At 53.3% G+C, this 19,581-nt stretch overlaps 1 protein-coding gene across 8 annotated transcripts in view; it reads left to right on the top strand.

The window, feature by feature from the left end:
• Positions 1–19,581, top strand: part of SCARB1 (scavenger receptor class B member 1) — a 110,224-nt gene that overhangs the window by 26,410 nt on the left and 64,233 nt on the right. For 2 of the 8 annotated variants that reach the window (XR_010933386.1, XR_010933387.1), the window contains exon 1: positions 4,692–5,037. The exons of 2 other annotated variants lie outside the window; for them this stretch is intronic. Coding sequence is in view for 3 of the 6 variants with exons in the window: in XM_067701179.1 (XP_067557280.1) it covers positions 4,912–5,037 (126 nt within the window). In the remaining 3 variants the exon portion in view is untranslated. Of the gene's footprint in view, positions 1–4,688; positions 5,038–19,581 lie in introns of those variants that run through there. 4 more of the 8 variants (XM_067701179.1, XM_067701172.1, XM_067701174.1 and 1 more) reach the window with 4 other exon arrangements.

Here is a 19,581-nt window from a genome sequence, read left to right as displayed (position 1 = left end):
GTCTGGGCTCTGGAGCCAAGCGACTTGCTTCCATCCCTGCCCTGCCACTAACCAGCTATGACTCTTCTGAATCAAGCCATTCAGCTTCCATGCAATACCGCTCATGCATTGCCCCAGGTGGTAATAATAATTCTCCCTGCGCTGAGGTGGGGCGGACCAGGTGTGGCAGCCTGCAGGCAGTGATGATCCCATGTAAGGGTGGCACCTCGATAAGTGTGTAACCAGGATTAGCTCATTTAATCCCATGACTAGGAGGTGGGCTCTGTTGAGATGATCTCTACTGCATAGATAAGGAAGAAGCCAGGGCACAGAGAGGTTAAGCAACTTGCCCAAGGCCACACAGCTATGTAACCTGGCTGCAGGTTCTTAACCATTGGGCTCTTATAGCTGTTGTTTATCAACGCCTATTGATTAAGGACCTACCGTGTTCCAGGCACTGTTCTAGGAGTTGGGGATACAGCAATGAACAAAATAGACAGATTCCTGCCCTCGTGGAGACTTTTTCATTCCAGAGGAGGAAGAGAACCAATAAAACAAGCAAATACAGGAATAATGTAGTGTTGGATGGTGGTAAGCATAATAGAGAAAAATAAAACAGGGCAGGGAGATGGGGGGATTGTGGGTGTGGTTGTAATTTGAGAAGGTTGATAGGAAGGAAGTCTTTGCTTTGAAGATGACATATAAAGAAGGACTTGAAGGAAGGGAAGGTGACCACATGGAGGTTTGGAGAAGAGTGGTTTAGCAGAGGGACCAGTAAGTGCAAAGGCCCTGAGGCAGGGGCAAGGCAGCAGGTTTGAGGAACACCTAGGAGGTGGAGCAGAGTGGGCTGGGGGAGAGGGGGACGCGAGGTCAGGGAGATGAGGGTGACCCACAGAGCTCACAGAGGGGGCTGTGGTGAGGACTTGGGCTTTTACTCTGAGTGAGGTGGGAACCACAGGAAATATGCTATACTTCACATAGCACACAACCCGCTCGTGTAAAATGTACAATTCAGTGGGTTTTAGTCTATTCACAGAGCTGTACAACCATCCCCACAATCAATCTTAGAACTTTCCGTCACCCCAAAAAGAGCCCTTAACAGTCACTCCCGATCCTCTCTGCCCCCAGCCTAGGCAAACACTACCCTGTTTTCTGTCTCTGTGGATTTGCCTGTTCCGGACATTTCATGGAAATGGAATCATACTGTATGCGGTCTTTTTTTTTTTTTTTTTTTTTGCGGTACGCGGGCCTCACACTGCTGTGGCCTCTCCCGTTGCGGAGCACAGGCTCCGGACGCGCAGGCTCAGCGGCCATGGCTCACGGGCCCAGCCGCTCCGCGGCATGTGGGATCTTCCCAGACCGGGGCACGAACCCGCGTCCCCTGCATCGGCAGGTGGACTCCCAACCACTGCGCCACCAGGGAAGCCCTGTATGTGGTCTTTTGTAACTGCCTCTTTCACTTAGGGTAATGTTTTCAAAGTCATCCGTGTTGCAGCATGGATCAGTACTTCATTTTTAAATATTAAATAATATTCCATTGTGGGATATTTCACGTTTTATTTATCCATGTGTCAGTGGGGGGTATTTGGGTTGCTTCCACCTTTTGGCTACCGTGAAGAGTGCTGTCATGTACACATTTTTGTGCGGACACAGTTTTCATTTCTCTCATGTGTACCCGGGAGGGGAACTGCGGGGACTTATGGCAACTCTGTGCTTAGTCTTTCGAGGAGCTGTTTCCAGACTGTTCTCCACAGTGGCCGTGCCATTTTACAATCCCACCAGCAGTGTATGAGGGTCCCGATTTCTCCACCTCTTTGCCAACACTCCTACTAACTGTCTTTCGATCGTGGGAGGGTTTTGAGCTGAGGAGGAACGTCATCTGACTTGGTGTTTACAGGATTTCTCTGACATGCACGTTGATAATATTTTACTATCATTAATCTTTCTTTTCCTTCTGCATCATTGTCTTGCCTCATCCTGGCAAAGCCTCTCTCTGAAACATGATGAAGTCTTTTCTCTGGCTTCTTAGGTCACCGCCCCCTACTCCCCCAGTGGATGTGACTCCCCACAGCGAGGTCACGGCTGGTCATGTGTCTCAGACATCCTTTCATCTCTGCTTTCTCTCTTGTCAAGTGACAGTGTGGCGTGACATGAGAACACTCTTGCCGTGGCCTTGGGGGCTCTCTTGGGTAAGCATCACGTACATTTGGACCTTGAAGACTTGAAAGTTAGATTGGGTGAGATGGTCAAGGCGAGCCAGTCCTTGCTGAGGGAAGCTGGGTATCAAAGAAGGGGGTGGCGTCAGGGCGAGCACAGACCCCAGATTTTAGTTAATTAGTTAATTCCCAAGAACTACAAAAGTCAGCAAACATAAAACAATCCCCACAGCTGATGGCCGCTGAAGGCCTTAAGGAATTCAATGAAATTATATTAATTAATGAATGAGTTGGTTGATTAATTAAAGGTTAATTATTTCAAGCCTTTATTGAGTATGTACTAGGTGCCAGGCATTGTTCCAGGTGCTGGGGTTACATCCACTCGCAAAAACAGACCAGCTTCTGTCTCTTGGGAGCTGGGGAGAGAAAGAAGTAAACAGATAAACGAATAAGACAATTTTAGATAAAATGGGGTGATTTGATAGAGAGTGACTGGTGGGTTGGGACTTCCATTTTGGGCAGATTACACAGGGAAGGCCTCTCTAAGGAGCAGGCTTTGAAGTGAGACCTGCAGGAGGAGAAGGCGTCAGGTGTGGGGAAGTGTATTCTAGGCAGAGGGAACAGCAAGTGCAAAGACCCTGAGGCTGGAAAAAGCTGGGGCTGTTTAAGGAACAGAAAGAAGGCCCAGAAGCCTGGGGTAGAGAGAACAAGGGGCAGAGGTTGGGACATGGGGGCAGAAAGGTGAGCAGAAGCCAGGTCAGTTAGGACCTCGGGGCAGCAACAAGAACAGCTAGCCTCATGGTGCTCTCACCTTGGGGCACTATTCTACGCACTGGCACATCTTCCCAACTCATTGAATCCTTGCGATAGCCCTTGGAGAGAGGCTCTTATTATCCCCATTTGACAGGTGAACAAACTGAGGCACAGAACGGGCCAAGCCACTTTCCCCAGGACTCTAGGGTAGGAAATCCTGCAGCATGGACTTCTTGGAACCTGTCCCCATCTGACACCACAGCCGCCTCATCTAGCCACCTTTGCTCCAGCCATCTTGATCTAGGTCAGGGGTTGGCTCCCTGCTCCCGGTACCCTGGACAATGTCGGGTCTCCCAAGGGGAACACAATGCCAGGCAAGGCTCTCTGGCTAGTCACAGCAGGTGCCTGATAAATACTGACTCAGGCCAGGCTGTGTTGCTTAAGTGTGGGCCTGGGAGAAGGCTGCTTCCTTCCAGGGTTGAAGAAGAGTTTCAGAAGGCCTCATTCTGAGCCCTCAGGGACTGGCCTGCCTTACGCAGGGGCTGGGGACACTGCCCTCCTATCCCTGCGTGGCCCCCACTAGAGACTGAGGGGACTGGTCTACATCAGGGATCCAGAGGTCCAGGTGGGGTGGAGGGCTGCAGGCATTAGGAGCAGGTGGGCTTGAGGACTGCAGCGGAGCACGCACCCAGGTTTCATTTTCTTGGAGCACTTATCTGCAATCCATCGTTCATTTGTTCACTTGCCAATCGTCTGTTTCCCTGTTCGTTAGAAAGCAGGGGCTTGGGTTTGTTGACCTAACCCTCTGTGCCTATTTCCTTATCTGTAGAACGGAGTCGCTGTGGGCCAGGCACTTAGCACAAGGACCCCACCTAGAAGGCTCCTCGCCGATTCATTCTAAAATGTTCCTTGGGAGCAAGCGTTCCCAGCCAGGCAGCGCTCAAGCTTTGTCAAGAGACGAAGCTTCTGCCTGGAGCATTCTAGCGCCTGGCGATGGTCAGAACGCAAGAACATATGAACGTGGAACAGGCCAGGTGGTGGCCCGGTGATAAGGGTGAGGGGTGAGGGGAGAACTGCCCGCTATTTTATTTCACACAGGGTGGCAGGGAAGAGCCTTTCTGATAAGGTGGCGGAGCAGTCGTGAAGGAAGGAGCCGGGCAGATATCTGGGGGGGACAGAATTCCAAGTCGTAAGGTACAAGGTCCTGAGGCGGGAGTCTGCTGGGCTTGTTCCACGGAGAGAGAGGCTGCAATAGCATGTGTGTGCGCACACGCGGGAAGGTGTGTGTGGCGCCCTGGGGGGAGAGGAGGTCGCAGAGCTGGGGGCGGGCGCTCTGGAGTCCCTGCCAGAGTTGGGCAATTCGTACTAAATACGAACAGTGACGACGCTCAAAACAGAGGAAGTGGGAGGGGAGGAGAGGAGAAGAGGGGAGGAGGAGGGTCTGGGAGGCAGGGGGAGGAGGGAGAGGCGGGGGGGGGGACGAGGAGACAGAGGAGGAGGGGGGAGAAGATGGGGAGGCGGGATCAGGGACAGGGGTGAGCGGGGAGCAACTGGGAGTGAGGGAGGGGAGAAGGGTTACGAGGTGGAGGGGGTCCAGGCGCAACGTTGCACGTAGCCCACGCGAACTCCGCGCCTCCCTCCGGCGGAAACGGAAGCTAGAGCTTGGGGCCGGCGGCCGTGGCCCCGCCCCAATCGGACCATCTCTCCGCGCCCCGCCCCGGCCACGCCCCTTGCTAGCTTAGGCCCCGCCCCTCAGCCCCCGTCCTCTGGCGCCCGCCCAGATGCTCGCGCCCGCCCAGATCCTGGTGCCCAGGGCGTCCCGGGGGCGGTCCGCCCCGGCGATGGCACATAAAACCGCTGGCCACCTGCCGGGCCGCTCCTCCGTGCGCTGCGGTCCGGGGCCCGCCGTGCCGCTGCGGCCCGCGTCCGCGGAGTCGCTGCTTCAGTCACGTTCGTCCCCGCCTCGGTCCCTCCACAGGCGCGGAGCTCCGCGAGCACCGCGCGGGCGCCGGGGCGCGCAGACATGGGCAGCCGCTCTAGAGCGCGCCGGGTGGCCGCGGCGCTGGGCTTCGCCGGGCTGCTGTGCGCCGTGCTGGGCGTTATCATGATCGTGATGGTGCCCTCGATCATCAAGCAGCAGGTCCTCAAGGTGGGTGAGGGGCCCGGCCGGAGGTCAGTGCACGCGGGCCCCTCAGGGGCTGGAGGGCGCTGGGCGCCGAGGAGGGCCGGGTGTCCTGGGCGGGGGCCCCTGAGCACCGGAGAGCCCAGAGGGCATGAGGAGGGGCAGCAGGCCACCTTCCCAGGAACCTCCCCGACCCAGGACGCAGGCTGAGTTTGGGGGCCAAGGAGGGCATCCAGGGCTTTTGCTGGAGGTGCAGGCCCGGGTTGGGGAAGCCTGAATTAGAGACCACCTGGGAGCCTGACCTCACCCTAAGGGTCTGGGGTCCGAGGCGGTCCTGGAGTGTGGCCACGTTTCTGGTACTGCCTGGAGGAGCCCAGGAGCGGGCTCACATGCTTCTTGCCTCTTCTGTGGCAGCCTGTGACAGTGTGCGGTAAAACTAGGGCTGCACTTTGCTTGTTTCCTGTGAGCACAGGAGGACAGGAACCCTCCATGCACGTGCACGTGAGACTCGCATGGGTGCCCAGGCCGGTGGGTGCTCAGACGGCGGTCTCTGCTGTCCAGAGCCTCCCCATACAAACCCCTTCTCAGAGGCAGAATGGGCTGCTCTGTCCTTCCCGGACGCTGCCTTCCTGATGCAGATTGGCAGCGATAAGCCGCTTTTCTCCCCAGATCCACACAGAGGCAGGCATAAGCCCAGGGCTGCATAAGCAGGGTCCTCGGGGAGTCCACAGCCTGAGAGCTTTCCTGCGATCCTAACCTTATACACCACTGCCCTTTCAACCAGGGAGACAAATGAAGGCTGTCAGCTGGCCTTCAGACCGTCAGACTCTGCCCTGGGTGTCTGGCGGCATTTTTGAATGAGTCTGGAGTTACTGAAGGACAGGGAGATTGCAGAGTATCACGCTTGAGGTAAAAGCATTCAGCTCTTTGAAGGAAAGGCCAGCACCTGCAGGGCCGGGAGGGGAGACTGAGGCTCACCTTGGCCCAAGATCCAGCCAGAGACATAAAGATGTGGCTGTCATCACTTGCTAGTTGATTTCTCTTTTCCCCTTAACCGGCTTCTTTAGGCGAGTTTCTTGAGAACGGGGACTTGTCCGCATTCCGTGTCTGTGCCCCGTGCCCAGCGCAGGATGCCTGGGAGATGAATGAATGAGCGAATGAATGAAGGCTGCATCTGCGTGGACCTGGCTGCCAGTTTTTGGCTTTACAGATGGAGCAAGTTTGGTTTTTCTCGAGGTCTCTGGGTGAGCAGTTGTCTGAGTCATCTTGGCCACACTGTGTCCTTTGTTTTGTTGTCAAATCTTGTCCCATTAAATCCTGTAATCTGATTGCAAGGAGATCCTGGCCGATGGTGACATTGAGCTGCGAGTTTCTCTTAGTGTTTTTTTTTTCCTTGCCCGTGAAGTGGCGGGGAAAAGTTTCTTGGGGAAACCTGAGAGCAGCCAGAACTGCTTCTTTTTCTCCCGTGGTGGCCAACGGGTGTATCTGTTTTGCTTTTCAAAGTAGCTGTGAGAGCTTTATCTCAGTGAAAGCCGGCCGTAAACGCCCGCCAAATTTGTGGTTTCTGTACTGTGTGAGCCCTGGAGAGACCATCACTTGGGTGCTGTAAGCGTGGCAAGCCCGTCGTGATCCCGTGCAGAGAGCCTGTTGCTTTGGGGGTGTGGGGATGAGTGGCATTTATAGCTGATGCAGAATCTTGTCAGCCCAGTCCTTCTTGGACTATAATTCAGGTGTTTTCTTTTCACGGCTCTCAATCAGATGAAGGATGTCTCTCTCTCTCTCTCTCTCTCTCTCTCTCTCTCTCTGTGTGTATGTGTGTGTGTGTGTGTGTGTGTGTGTGTACATGCACACCCGCATGCCCTACCTAATTTCCCACTCCTCCTCAGGGCTTCCAAAGAGGAAAGCGCCACTGTCCTCAGTTGTCCCGGAACTAAGATTTCTGGGCTTAAACTTGAGTGAGAGCCAGCCAGCGTCCTCCGTGAATATCCCAAAGGTGATTGGTTTGTGGCTGAGTGGCGTGAAGGCACGGAGGCAAGTCCAGCCTGTGACAGTTTCTTCTTGGACAGCTCAGGCTGAGCCCTAGCCAAGATCCTTCCCTTGGAAGAAGGGCATCTGTGTTCAGGGGACCGAGTGGGTGGGATGCTAGGAGAGGGAGGGACGGCCTGCTGGTGTTTTCTTTGGCTGCACGTGTCCATGTGCAACTTGAATGGGAGGGCTTGTGCTTTGATTTCTACTTTTTTTTTTTTATGCTTTGGGGTTAGAGAAGTCCGTGTATATAAAATACATGGATTCTTGTTTGTAAAAAAAAAAAAAAATTCAAGTGGAGGGAAAAAAAGGTTCCCCCCATTTTATTCCCCTCCTGGGATAGTACCACTGTCATCCGAGAGTATCTTTCTAGATTTTTATGGAGGTACACATCACAAGCATGATTTAGACACATTAATATATATATATTTACATTTATTGAACTATAAACTACATCGAAATAGCCTGCAGTTTGCTTTTTAATTCACAGATATCACTTGGGAATTTTTCCATGTCAAAACATTGAAATCGGTCACACTTTTCACTGCTGCATAGTATTCCTTTGAATGGCTGTACGCTTAATTACTTACCCGTTTGTCCGTTGACTGATAATTTTCTCATACCTACTTCTCTGCGTGCCTGGACGAACACCTCCACTGGGTACATTTCTAGAAGGGAAGCCTCTAGTCCAGATGGTGTGTCCAGTTTGCATTTGGGCACAGACTAACGGCCCTTCTGAAGACTGAGGCCGTTTACAGTCCCATCCACAGAGTATGGGACTAGTCACTCCCTCACATCTCTGCCATTATTGGGATTACCGATTTCTTATTATAATTTTTTTGGGGGGGGGTTAATCTGATGTGTGTGATTTACATTTCTCAGGTCACTGGTGGGGTTGCATAGGGGTGTGGCTCGTTTTGAAACCGATGTCAGTTTCCAGAGCTCAGGGTTTGCAGACCTGGCTGTACCATTTGCTGACCGGGGGCCTCAGGCCAGTTACTTCACCTCTGAGCCAGGGCATGTGTCTTCAGCTCTGAGGCAGGGGGTGGATTTAGTTTGTTTCCTGGCAAGATGATAAAGTACAAAGGCGGTGACCTGTGTGTGAAACTGCTCTGGAGGTACCCGGTTTACACAGCTCGTGGCAGTTTCGGGCAGGAATCCTGACCCTGCCAAATCTGGTCTGCGTTTCAATAGGGGCATAGGAATTAAAGCAGGAGTGCTTCATCCAGTGGAGTTCTAGGTAAAAGTTAGAGAGAAGGAGCTAGATATTTACGTCTGGGCACAGAAAAGTAGAAAAAACACATTACTAATTGAAAAAAAGCTTTGAGGCTACTCATGTTAAAAAAAAACAAAAAAAAAAAACTCCAAAAAACCTCCACAAAACGATACTCTGTCTTTTCACTGGGTTTCTATCAGTGCATGTAAAGGCACAGAAAAAGGTGTGGAAGGGTGTGCACCAGACTGACGAAAGTGGTTACTCTCAGGGGACTGGGGGTGTGGCAGGGGGAATATTTATGCATTATCTGGAAGGCTCATACTTTTTCTTTGTAAATAAGGAGAATGTATTCACGTATTGTGTGTTTAGTTAAAAATTAGTAACGAATCCATAGCTTTCCCCAGAGAATGGCCAAATGAGTTAGATGAAGAATGCAGGAGGCACACAGTGGAGGGGCCCTGGAGATAGAGGTCGCTGGGAGAGGCCCTGGGGGAGAATGAGACTCATTTCTTCTCCTTTCCCCCAATGGGTGGGGCTGGACAAGAGGTGTGCAGACCGAATGCGCTCTGGAGTATAATCGAGGATGACTGTGCGCCAGGCATCTTTGTAAATGTTGATCATCTCGTTTAGTCCTGGGAGAATTCTGGGACACACATCTCACTGTCATCATCCACAGTTAGGGAAACAGAAGTTTAAGAGAGTAATTTGCCCAAATTACCTTGCTGGTGTGTGTGTGTGTGTATGTGTGTGTGTGTGTGTGTGTGTGTGTGTATGTGTGTGTGTGTGTGTATGTGTGTGTGTGAAAAAATCCTGAGGCAAACCCCAGCAGGACGGGCGCTCTTATATCCACAGCCTAGAACAGAGCCTGGCATGCGTGGCCCTCTGTGTTTGCATGGATTAGGAAGCACAGTCCAGGTCCCTGGGCGTGTATTTCCAAGTTACTGGGTGTCTCTGGTCCACCAGGGAAGGCCCCGCTGGGCCACAGGGGAAGGGGTTCGTTTGCTGGGCCACCATGTGCAATGATGGGCCTGGTGGCCTTCTCCACGGCCGGGGGTCGGGGGGGAAGCTGAGTTCCCCTCTGCTGTCTTTTATGTTTTCTAGTTGGAATCAGCCTTGGGTGCTATATCCGTGAATTTTTCCAGCTGCCAAAGTCTTCTCCCGTCCGTGTCCCCATCTCAATAAGTGATATCTCCATTCGTTCCCTCCAAGGGTAGAGGCAAAAACCTTGGGTCATCCTTGACTGCAGGCTTTCTGTGATACCCCTGTATCTGGTCCATCGGCAAATCTTATCGGCTTACCTTCAAAGGCATATCTGCATACTGACCCCTTCTCAACGTCTCCACCACTCTGCCCTCCTCCATTCACTGCTTGGACTAGTGCAATAGTCTCATCTCTGGTCTCCATAGACAACCAGGTCATGTGCCCCCTCTGCTCACCACCCACTGAGGTTTCCCGTGTCACTCTGAGTGAATACCAAGGTCATTTCAGTGGCCTGAAGTCCCCCCGCCACCATGCGGCCCTCCTTCCCTCTGTCGCTGCACTCCCTCTTGGCTCCTTTGCTCACCTGCCATGCTTATCTCTTTGAAGTCCTTGAACCCAGCAAGCCTGGTCCCACCAAACTCTGGCTTGCTTTTTCTACCGTCCGGAAGGCTCATCCCCAGATATCTGTACAGGTCACCCCTCATGTCCCTAAAAGTCACCCCCTCATGTTATATGTTGATTTGTGCATTCTCTTTCTGCCTCATGAGCCGGGGCGCGGGCTGTCCTGTCGCTGTCCCTGCAGTGTCCTCAGGACCAGAGCAGTGCTGGGGTTCACAGTAGGATGGTGGGATGGGCGGGCGCTGAGCGCTCTGAGGTCGGGCTGTCTCCTTAGCCTCTCCCACCGCCGCCCCCAGCCTCCGACTCTATTTTGCCCCCCCCTCCCTTGGCGAGGGCCACCCAGAGAGCCTTCAGGAGCACTGTGCCCTGCCCCCGTGCTTCGTGCCCTCTGGCGAATCTCCTTTGCCCATCAGTTCAAAGGCAGGGGCTGGGGAGAGAGAACAGTCAGTGGACGCTGATTATGCACTAGACACTGGCCTACGTGTTTCACCTGTACTCAGTTGCTTCATTTCGTATCTAAATAGCTCCCTCTGCCTCTCTCTTCTTGAGGGAAATGGAAGCACAGAGACGGAAGGACACTTGCCCCAGGTCACACAGCTGAAGTGGCGGAAACAAGATTCCAGCGAGTCTGCCACCTGTGGACCCCGTCCTCCCCACTCTCTGTGCAGTATTTCTGAGCAGCTCGACTTGACGTGGGGGGCAGGGCAGGCCCTTCCCCTGTTCTCTGCTTGGGTCCACCTTTCCTTGTCCTTTTCCTGCACAGACAGTGGGGCAGCGGGGTCCTTCCCAGGCCTTTCCCCTGATAATCACCTCCCCCAAACTGCGAGTACAGAGTACGTCCTGACGTCTTCCCTCCAGGGCTGTCTGCTAGGCCCGGGCAGCTCTAGAATCGCAGATGCCAAGGGAAGCTGGGGAGGGCAGCCTCTCCCTGGCCCGTGGTCCCAGCGACCCTCAGGGTGACCCCGCCTGTCCTGCAGGGTCTGCTCGGCCAGCTCTGTGCCCTGCCGTCCGTCTGAGCCTCCACAAAGCCCCAGGGTTGCGTCTCAGAGGGCGTCACGGCATCGCGGGCTGACCGCCTCTGACCACATCAGGCTCCATCTGGCCGTGGACTTGACCCGTGGCCGCGGACGGTGGGGCAGTGCTCCCTTCTCGGGGGGCAGTGGGGTCGCAGGTGTGCTCCGATTCGGCTGTGTTTTTCTTAGTCTTTCCTGCCGGGAGCTTCCTATCCCTCCAGAGCCACAGCTGAAAATACGGGCTATCTTTAGTCTCCCCGAGCGTTGGTTATTTTTGTTCCCCTCTTTGCTGCTGACAGATTCGTTCCTCTGGCTTCCTGTGTGTGCACACGTGTGCCGGCTGTACACGCTGACTGGTGACACAGGAGCGTGTGTCGGCATGCGCCATGCACGCCTGCGTGTGGCCACGTGCTGAAGCACGCACACACAGACAAGTGTTATGTGTCAGCGTGTGTCGGCGTGGAGCACAGTGTCTCTGTGATGGCGTACACGTGCGTGTGAACGAACACGCGTGCACACTCATGATGTGTGCCCGCGTGTGGTAGCCTGGCACACGCGTTCACACGTGCGGTTATGTATGTGTCTATGTGTGGCCTCACACATGTGTGTTGACACCTGTTGAGTGTACAGTTACACACGGGGACATGTGGACACACGTGTTAACACGTGTCCGTGTGTGTTGGGGTGTGTGCACAGACGTGTGGCCACGTGTCCCACCATGGTCTGGCCTTCCCGAGGCCCGGCACGGGGCTGTGTTCAGTGCGCCTGGCTCTTCCCATTTCAGGACATGTTCCCCATCCCTTCCTAGAATGACTCATGCTGGCTGGGCCTCTGCTCTGTGACTCATGTGATTAGCTAGTATTTGGTGACACTCAGCTACCTGGAATCATCCCGTTCTGGCTTCAACTTCTAGCAAACGGGACAGAAGTGAGTCTGTGTCGAGGACTTGTTTGTTGAAGAGCTTCCCTTGGGCAGTTTGGTCCCGCTGGAGCCCCGGCACAGGCATGTCTGCTCCGTCAATGACCGTGGGTCCCGGCGGTCATGGTGCCCGGAAGGGTGATCCTATGCCCTTGGCCAGCAGCAGAGAGGCCCCTGGGGTCATAAGCCGCCCCCAAGGCTGGTTTCGGCCACAAGGCTGACTTTTCTGGCTCATAATCTTAGAACTAGAGAATTCGGTTATGGGGAGTCCAGCCTGAGCACCCACCTCCCTCCCACACCCCCGGCCCTTCTGTGCCACAGAGATCTAGCAGCTTCGTCCCCATAAACACATTTATGGTGCAAAGAATTCAACTGTAGCAGTCGGCCAGAAATACAAAAGCAAGACAAAAGGTGAAGTCCTTTCATGTGCCTCGTCTCCCTCCCCCTTGGTCAAATGAGACCTTGGCCTCCACTGGCTCTGGGAGTGGCCACCAGAGCTGAAACGCAAAGAGAAACGAAAACAACACACAGAAGTTCACTCTTGGCTTTGGAGGTTTCCAGGGCCCAGGAGCTGCTGAGTTATAGGTGGTTCTGATTTGAAGCTCAGGATCGTTTTGCTCAGAACCTCCCCAAACCCAGAGGTCCGGGCCCCTGATGGCCCAGGGCACAGCTGGCTTCATTGTCTTGCTTCCTTCCCCCACCTCCGCCCCACTGTTTCCTCCTGTTCCCCGATTGCTTCGTGCTGGGGGGGAGGAAGGAACAGGAGTGGCCTGACCTGTGCTTACTTCCTGGTATTTGGGGTGAAGTTCCTTCCACCTTTTCTGGAAGCTTCTAGAAGGACTCTTTTTTTTTTTTTAATACAGCAGGTTCTTATCAGTTATCCATTTTATACATATCAGTGTATACATGTCAATCCCAATCTCCCAGTTCATCCCACCACCGCCCCCAGCCCCCCTGCCACGTTCTGCCCTTGGTGTCCATACGTTTGTGCTCTACCTCTGTGTCTCTATTTCTGCCCTGCAAACCGGCTCATCTGCACCATTTTTCTAGAAGGACTCTTTAGACGCTTTAATGTGTGCTCTCTTGGGCCGCTCTTGGACTCAGATGCTGGTGTCTCCTTATCTCCCTGACCGCCGGCCATTGGCACGTCCCAGGGCTCAGGCCTTTCCTGGCCGCGCTCACCCAGTCTCACGTGTCAATGCCATCCCTGTCCTGGCACCTCCCAAATTGATATCCCAGGCCCGGACCTTTCCCCTTGAGCTCCAGCCTCAAGCATCCAGTGGCCAACTCCATATCTCAACCTGGGTGGTCAAAGGCAGCTCATGCTTACCCTAGCCAGCGCCTGACTTCCCATCACTCCCCGTGAAACCCACATTCCCATCTCAGGCCGTTGCTTGTCCATTCTCCAGCTCCCCGGGCCGAAAGCCTTGGGGTCAGCCTTGACTCTCTCTCACTTCTCACGCTGGACCATCAGGGTATTTTATGACTCCATCTTCAAAATAGAACCAGAATCCAACTTCTCTCCACACCCACGGCCACTGCCCTGGTCCAGGGTGCCATCGGCTCTCACCTGGATTCCTGCAGGGTCCCTGTGCCCACCTGTGCTCCCTGGTCAGGTTTTTCAGCACAGCAGCCCAAGGAATCCTATGAAAATTGCACCGTCCTCCTCTGCTTAAAGCCCTGCCGTGAACCTGCCCCATCCCCTCCGAGTCAAGGTGAGCCCTTATGTTGTGCCTTGAGGCCTTTGCCATCCGATCCTGACCCCTTTCCGTCCTCCCCTCACCTTGACTTTGCACATGGCCCTTGTAGCACTTCCTCAGACTTACTGGCACATGTGCCTTCCTAAGTTCTTCCCTCTGCCCACATGCCCACAGCTCTTTCCCTGATGTGACATGTGCGTGATTCACTCTCCCACCTCCTTTAGGCCTTTGTTCGGATCTCACTTGCCCACGGAGCTCTCTTTTTGAATATTGCAAGTTCCCTTCCCATTCCCTGGTGCTCTGAACCCTCCTTACCATGCTGTTTTTTTCTGTAGTCCTGTCACCTGCTGAGATACCGCGGAATTTACCTATGCACCCCGTTTATCACTTATTGTCTGTTTCTCCCTGTGAGAATGTCGGGCCCACGAGGGCAGGGACCTTAGTTTTTGTTCATCGCTGTGTCCCAAGCACTTGGAACGACGCCTAGCACATAGTGGTAGGTTCTCAAATAGTTACTGAACGGATGTTTAGAAGACGAGGGTGGTCTCACTGGGAGGTTCCCGATGAGTGTCAGGTTGTCGTCCTGGGCGGGGACCTGGGGACCGCGCCCCTCCCCCTGCGCGGCCCCCACTCCACATCCAGCCCTTCCCCCTCTCACCTGCCGCAGGAGCTTCCTCTCCTCCCTGTCCGCTCCTATCCTTGCCACTCTGTTGTCAGTTTCCCCTGTCGCAGCTAGAATGCTCTTTAAAATAATGCACATTGGATCATTTCACAGCCCTGATGAAAACCTTCTTGCGTGGGGTCTGAAACCCGTCTGCCCACCATGGCCTGTAAGCCACTTACCTCCACTCCCTGCACTTCCGCCCTGCTACAGCCTCACAGGCCTTTCTTTTCCTCCAATACACTATGTTCTTTTCTGCCTCAGGACCTTTGCACAGACTGTTCCTTTCTCCTGGCTTTTATGTTTGGTTCCTGTTATGTTTCAGCTCAAATGTGACCTCTTGAAGAAGAGACCCCCCCTCCCCCCATGAACCACACCCCATCTATGTTATAAGCATTCCGTGTTACTGTCTTCCAAGCCGTCACCATGCTCTGGAATTATATTGTTCACTTGCTTGAGGTTCCATGAGGCAGGGGCCTATGTCTCTCTCCTTCATGACTGTATTCCATGGTTGGGGACCCTGGTCCAGGGCAGAGACCTGGCTGGGGTGGGACCTTGGGTCGAGGCAGTGAGACGATTCCAATCGGGATCCTCAAAAGCACAGATTTTTGAAGCCAGACTCCTTGGCTTCCAATACTGGCTCTTCCCCTCCTATCTGTGTGCCCGGCACCAGGGAGCACCCGGGAGCCTGCTGTCCATGATGTGTTCGTGGATTCAGGGCCTGAGTCTTAACAAGCCCTGCCTGGGTTCCAGAGACGTCTCTCTGACTCCAGTGACTGGGTGTTTCTACTGGCTGAGTGTTGATTGACCCCTCCTCTGTCCCAACGTGAAGGCGGAGTCGCCAGAAGGAAGGGACACAGGTTTACAAAGATGTCATGGGGGCCATCTGGGGATGGTGGGTAAAGAAAGAGCATCTGTCCTGTCTAAGGGGCCAGCGGAGGCGTGGAGGCTGGTCTGAGGCTGCCTCGCTCTGCCTCTTGGAAGGAGGAGGGATCCTCATGCTGGCATCTTGGCCTCAGCTGGGTGGCTTGGGCTGGGGGTGTGGCGGTGTTTCCCTCCTGCTGCATTTAAGCCCAAGTTCAGCCTTAAAGTGGAACCACTTGCGTTTCCTGTCCTTAGGAGTGGAAACCTCATGAGGCTGGAGTCGGGAGACCCAGGTCCAGTTTGCTGGTGATACGTACTTGCTCTGTACGTACAGGATCGCACATCAGCTCAACCAGGCAAAATCTTTTACCTGTTCTCAGGAAACCACAAGTCGACTGGGTTAGTGTTGGCCTGGAGAATGCAGAGAGGGTGGGGAGCGAGCTTCTTGTGCTCTGCCCTTCCTCCTGTGGGGTCCCATAATGAGTTCAGCTTGAATGCAATCCAAGAGTTAAAAATTCATTTTTTGTATGTGTGCTTTCGTATCACTGGCCAGCAGCTTTATCTGGGGCTCAGATGGCCATCTGTACCACATGGGGGAGAAGCTGGCTCTTTTGAATTTCCCTGGAGGTCTCCAAAGGGAACCTTATGGAGGGACCTTCAAAGATAATTAGAGAATTTTCCCAGTGGCTGGGAAAAGTTGTGGTGTGAATGCTCTTGGGCTCTGATTGGCTGGGCTTGTCTCTCATGCTTATCCCTGAGCCAATCACTGTAGCTTGAGAAATGGACTGCTCCGATTGGTCAGGCTTGGATTACATGCCTATTCTTGGAGCTGGAGAAGGAGGACTTTTCTTCCCCAAAGCAGAGGGACTGAGGTGGGGTGGGGTGGTGCCCTAAAGGAAGAGGTGTGTGTGTGGGCACTGTTAGCAGAAGGAGGAAAGGGTGACAGGCAGCAAAAATGATTGATGTGCCCTTTTCCCCAGGGTAGCTTTCTCACTTCATCTCATTGCTTCTTGTTATTATAGTATTAGAGATTATTTTCTTTGGCTAGACCCAAGACCTCTGGAGGAGATGGTAGCTTATCAGCTAATTGTTTTTATCAGGGAAGGTTTCATACACTCAGATTGTTAGATCTGGAGCTTGGATTTTACTCAGTTCCATCTTTTATTTTTTCTTTGGGGAAACCAGAACCCAAAGGGAGCAAAGATTTAAGTAAGGCCACAGAGAAAATTAGCAGTGAGTACTGGCAGGGAAGACTGTCTCAAGTGGGCGGGGGAAGTAGGTGGAAGTCAGATGGGCCCCCGGAGCAGGGCTTGGAAGAAGCCAAGTAGTTGTAAAAGCAAGTCATTAGTTAGCATTCTTCAGGCAGAAAGTCCCCAGGGTCCCCTGTCTGCATTCCTGTCCGCCCACCTCCTGGCAGGATGGGAAGGAGGTGTTTGTTGTAAACTGGGAGAGGTGTCAGGGCTGGGGTGTGCCAAAGTGCAGGCTTTGTCTGCCCCGGGTGGGAGGCGCCAGTGGTGTGCCCTGGAGGGGTTGGGGCAGAGGAGGGATGAGTAAAGACTCTGACCTTTATCAGAATCTGCCCAGGTACAGCTGCAGAGGACTTGATCTGGAATCGCTGTTGCCAGCAGGTGTGTTCTGCAATGTGAACCAGCACACCTGTCATCAACAGTCCCCCGGATGAACGGCTGCCAGCTTGTTGGCCCTTGCCCCAAACTCTGAGGCACACCCTTCTTCACCTAGGACAGCAAGGAGCTGTGTGTGAGAGGGACCTGCCTGGACAGCCAGGCCCCCAGGGCCTCTGGGAGCATCCCTTTGTGTGCTGAGAGAGCCCTGTGTGCCCACATGAGAACCTTCCACCTGAGTGAGAGGCATGAGGCAGACTGGAACACGGGGAGCTGGAAGGCAGTGGTGGCATGTCACCGTCTCAAGGTCAGGCATGGGTTCTCAAACCCGCATGACTCTCTCTAGCCCTTGGCCAGGGTTTTGGCATCCAGGAGTTTAGGTGGACCCAAGAGCATAGACTTTGGAGCCAGACAGCCTGGGTTCAAATCCTGGTTCTGCCCCTTCCCAGCTGTGTGTCTTTGGACAAGTAACTTAACCTCTCTGTGCCTTATTTCCCCCACTGTAAAATGGCATTAATGGACGTATCTCCTGTACAGGCCTCTTATAAAGATGGAGGAGTTGGCACATGTAAAGCACTTAGAATAACAGCTTGGCAAGTGTCACATAAGTGTTTGCTGTTGTCATCATCTTAGCCTTATACACACACCTATAGTAGGATTAGTCTGTCTGTCATTTTACCGAAACGGGACCATACTACGCCCACTTCCCCGCATCTTGCTTTTCTCACTGCGTCTCTTCTCTAAACTTTCCCCGGTTGCTTGGGTAGCTCTGACTGGGTGTCTAGATGACTGAACATCCCACGGTGTGGATGCACGAGCCATTCCCAGGAGGGAGCTTTCAAACTTGTGAAATAATCCATAAAGCAGCCGAAAGTGTTCTTCTCCCACCTCGATGTTTCAGTTTGAAAAATTTTATTTTGGAAAAATCGCAAGAACAGTGCAACGAATTCCTGTAAGCCGTTTCCTGAGCTCCACCAATGTTTACGATTTGCTGCCTTTTCATTCTCAGTCTCTGTCTGTCTGTCTCTCTCGTTGCCAGACCATTTGAGAGTTGCTTGCAGACGTCAGGACACCTCGCCCCAGAATACTGCAGCGTGCGTGTCTTAAGGACAAGACTATTTTCTTCTGTAACCACAGACCACAGTCACACTCAGGAAAGCTCGTAATAATTTACTTCTTTGATGCTCAGGTTACATTCAGAGTCTCTTATTGACCCAAGAGCACCCTTTATAGCAGTTTTTTGGTTTTTATTGTTTAAATCACGTCCTGTGTCCAGTTGCCTTGTTTCTTTCTCCTCCTTTAATCCAGACCAGGCCTCCAGCCTTATTCTTTTTGCTGGGTCCTTCACAACACTGGCGTTTATTAAGGGACCAGACCAGTTTTTCTGGCGGAATGCCTGTCGATCTGGATTTGTCTAATTGTTTCCTCGTGAGTGCACGCTTTCTTCCGACAGAGTCCTACACAAAAGCCTCCTTGTGTGAGTCAGATGGGAGTAGAGCTCTCCTGGCTGAGGTGGGATGGGCGCCTGGACCCCACCCCCATCCCAGCTTGGTGACCCCATCCCACAGCCGGCCTGCGCCCCCAGGTGAGTTTGAACCTCCCCTCGGACTGGAAGAAGCCAGTGATTCCATCAGGCCTTGCCTCGCTCAGCTGTTCCTCCATCTGCTTCCTCATTTTCTCAGCTCTGATTCCTTGCCCTCACGCCCAGGCGTGCGGATCCTTCCAGCGGCCCTTGGCCAGCCTGTCTCCTCCCCTCCAGCCCTCGCCATCTCCCAGCGCCATGGACTTGGGGGCCATGGGCTGGGTCAGATGCCGCCTCATCCTCTGGGCTGGAAAGGCGTTGCAGCCCTGGGGTGTCAGGGCCTGTCTGGTCGAGATGGGGTGGCAGGTAGGAGGGCTTCTCATCTCCGCCGCCTGTCCCTCTGAGGCTTGAAGAAATTCTTGTGCCAGGTCCCCCTGGCCCCATCTGGCCTCTTGGCTGGCACAGGAAGTCACTGTGGCTTTACTCGGCTGGGAGCCCGCTGTAGCTGGAATCCCTTGGCAGCTTTGAAAGACTCTCTAAGCCTCAGGACTTCCTTAGACAGCCTGTTCCCAGGATCCCTGGATTCCACCTGCTGCAGCCTCCTGCTTTGGACTTTCAACTTTGATTTCTTTTTATTGTGAAATCTTATGCACTTCAAGGAAAGTGCCTAAGACACACACAATTAAATAAATAACTAAAACGAACACCATTGTGATCATCCCCAGATGAAAAAGCAGACCCTCATCTGCCCTCCAGAAGCCCCTGCAGAGGAGACTTGTTCCCAGCTTGCTTGGCTTTTTATCGTGTTACCCCATCTACATCCCTAAACACTGGGCTTAGTTTTGTCTGGTTTTGAGCTTCACTTGAACGGAATCATATTGCTATGGTCTGAATGCCTCAAAATTCATGCATTGAAATCCTAATGCCCAAAGTGATGGTGTTAGGAGGTGGGGCCTTTGGGAGGTGATTAGGTCATGAGGGTGGAGCCCTTGTGAATAGGATTAGTGCCCTTGTAAAAGAGACCCCAGAGAGCTCCCTCACCTCTTCCACCATGTGACGACATAGTGAGAAGTCTTCAAGCCAGAAGAGGGCCCTCGTTTGACCATGCCGGCACCCTGAGCTCAGACTTCCAGCCTCCTGACCGAACGAAATAAATGTCTGTTGTTATAAGCCACCCAGTCTGTGATGTTTTGTTACAGCAGCCCAGCCCTGACGGAATAAGGCACATACTCTGTATTTTTTATTTTGTCTTGCTGTTCTTGCTTCCCATTATATTTGTGAGACCCATCCGTGTTGCTGCAATAAACCGCACCCCATCTTTTTTAAAATTAATTAGTTAATTAATTTATTTGGCTGCGTCGGGTCTTCGTTGTGGCGCACAGGCTTCTCTAGTTGTGGCGTGTGGGCTCTGTAGTTGTGGCGCGCGAGCTT

This window comes from Pseudorca crassidens, chromosome 12, assembly GCF_039906515.1.
Source record: "Pseudorca crassidens isolate mPseCra1 chromosome 12, mPseCra1.hap1, whole genome shotgun sequence".
Lineage (NCBI taxonomy): Eukaryota > Metazoa > Chordata > Mammalia > Artiodactyla > Delphinidae > Pseudorca > Pseudorca crassidens.
This window is presented reverse-complemented; position numbering and strand designations above follow the sequence as displayed.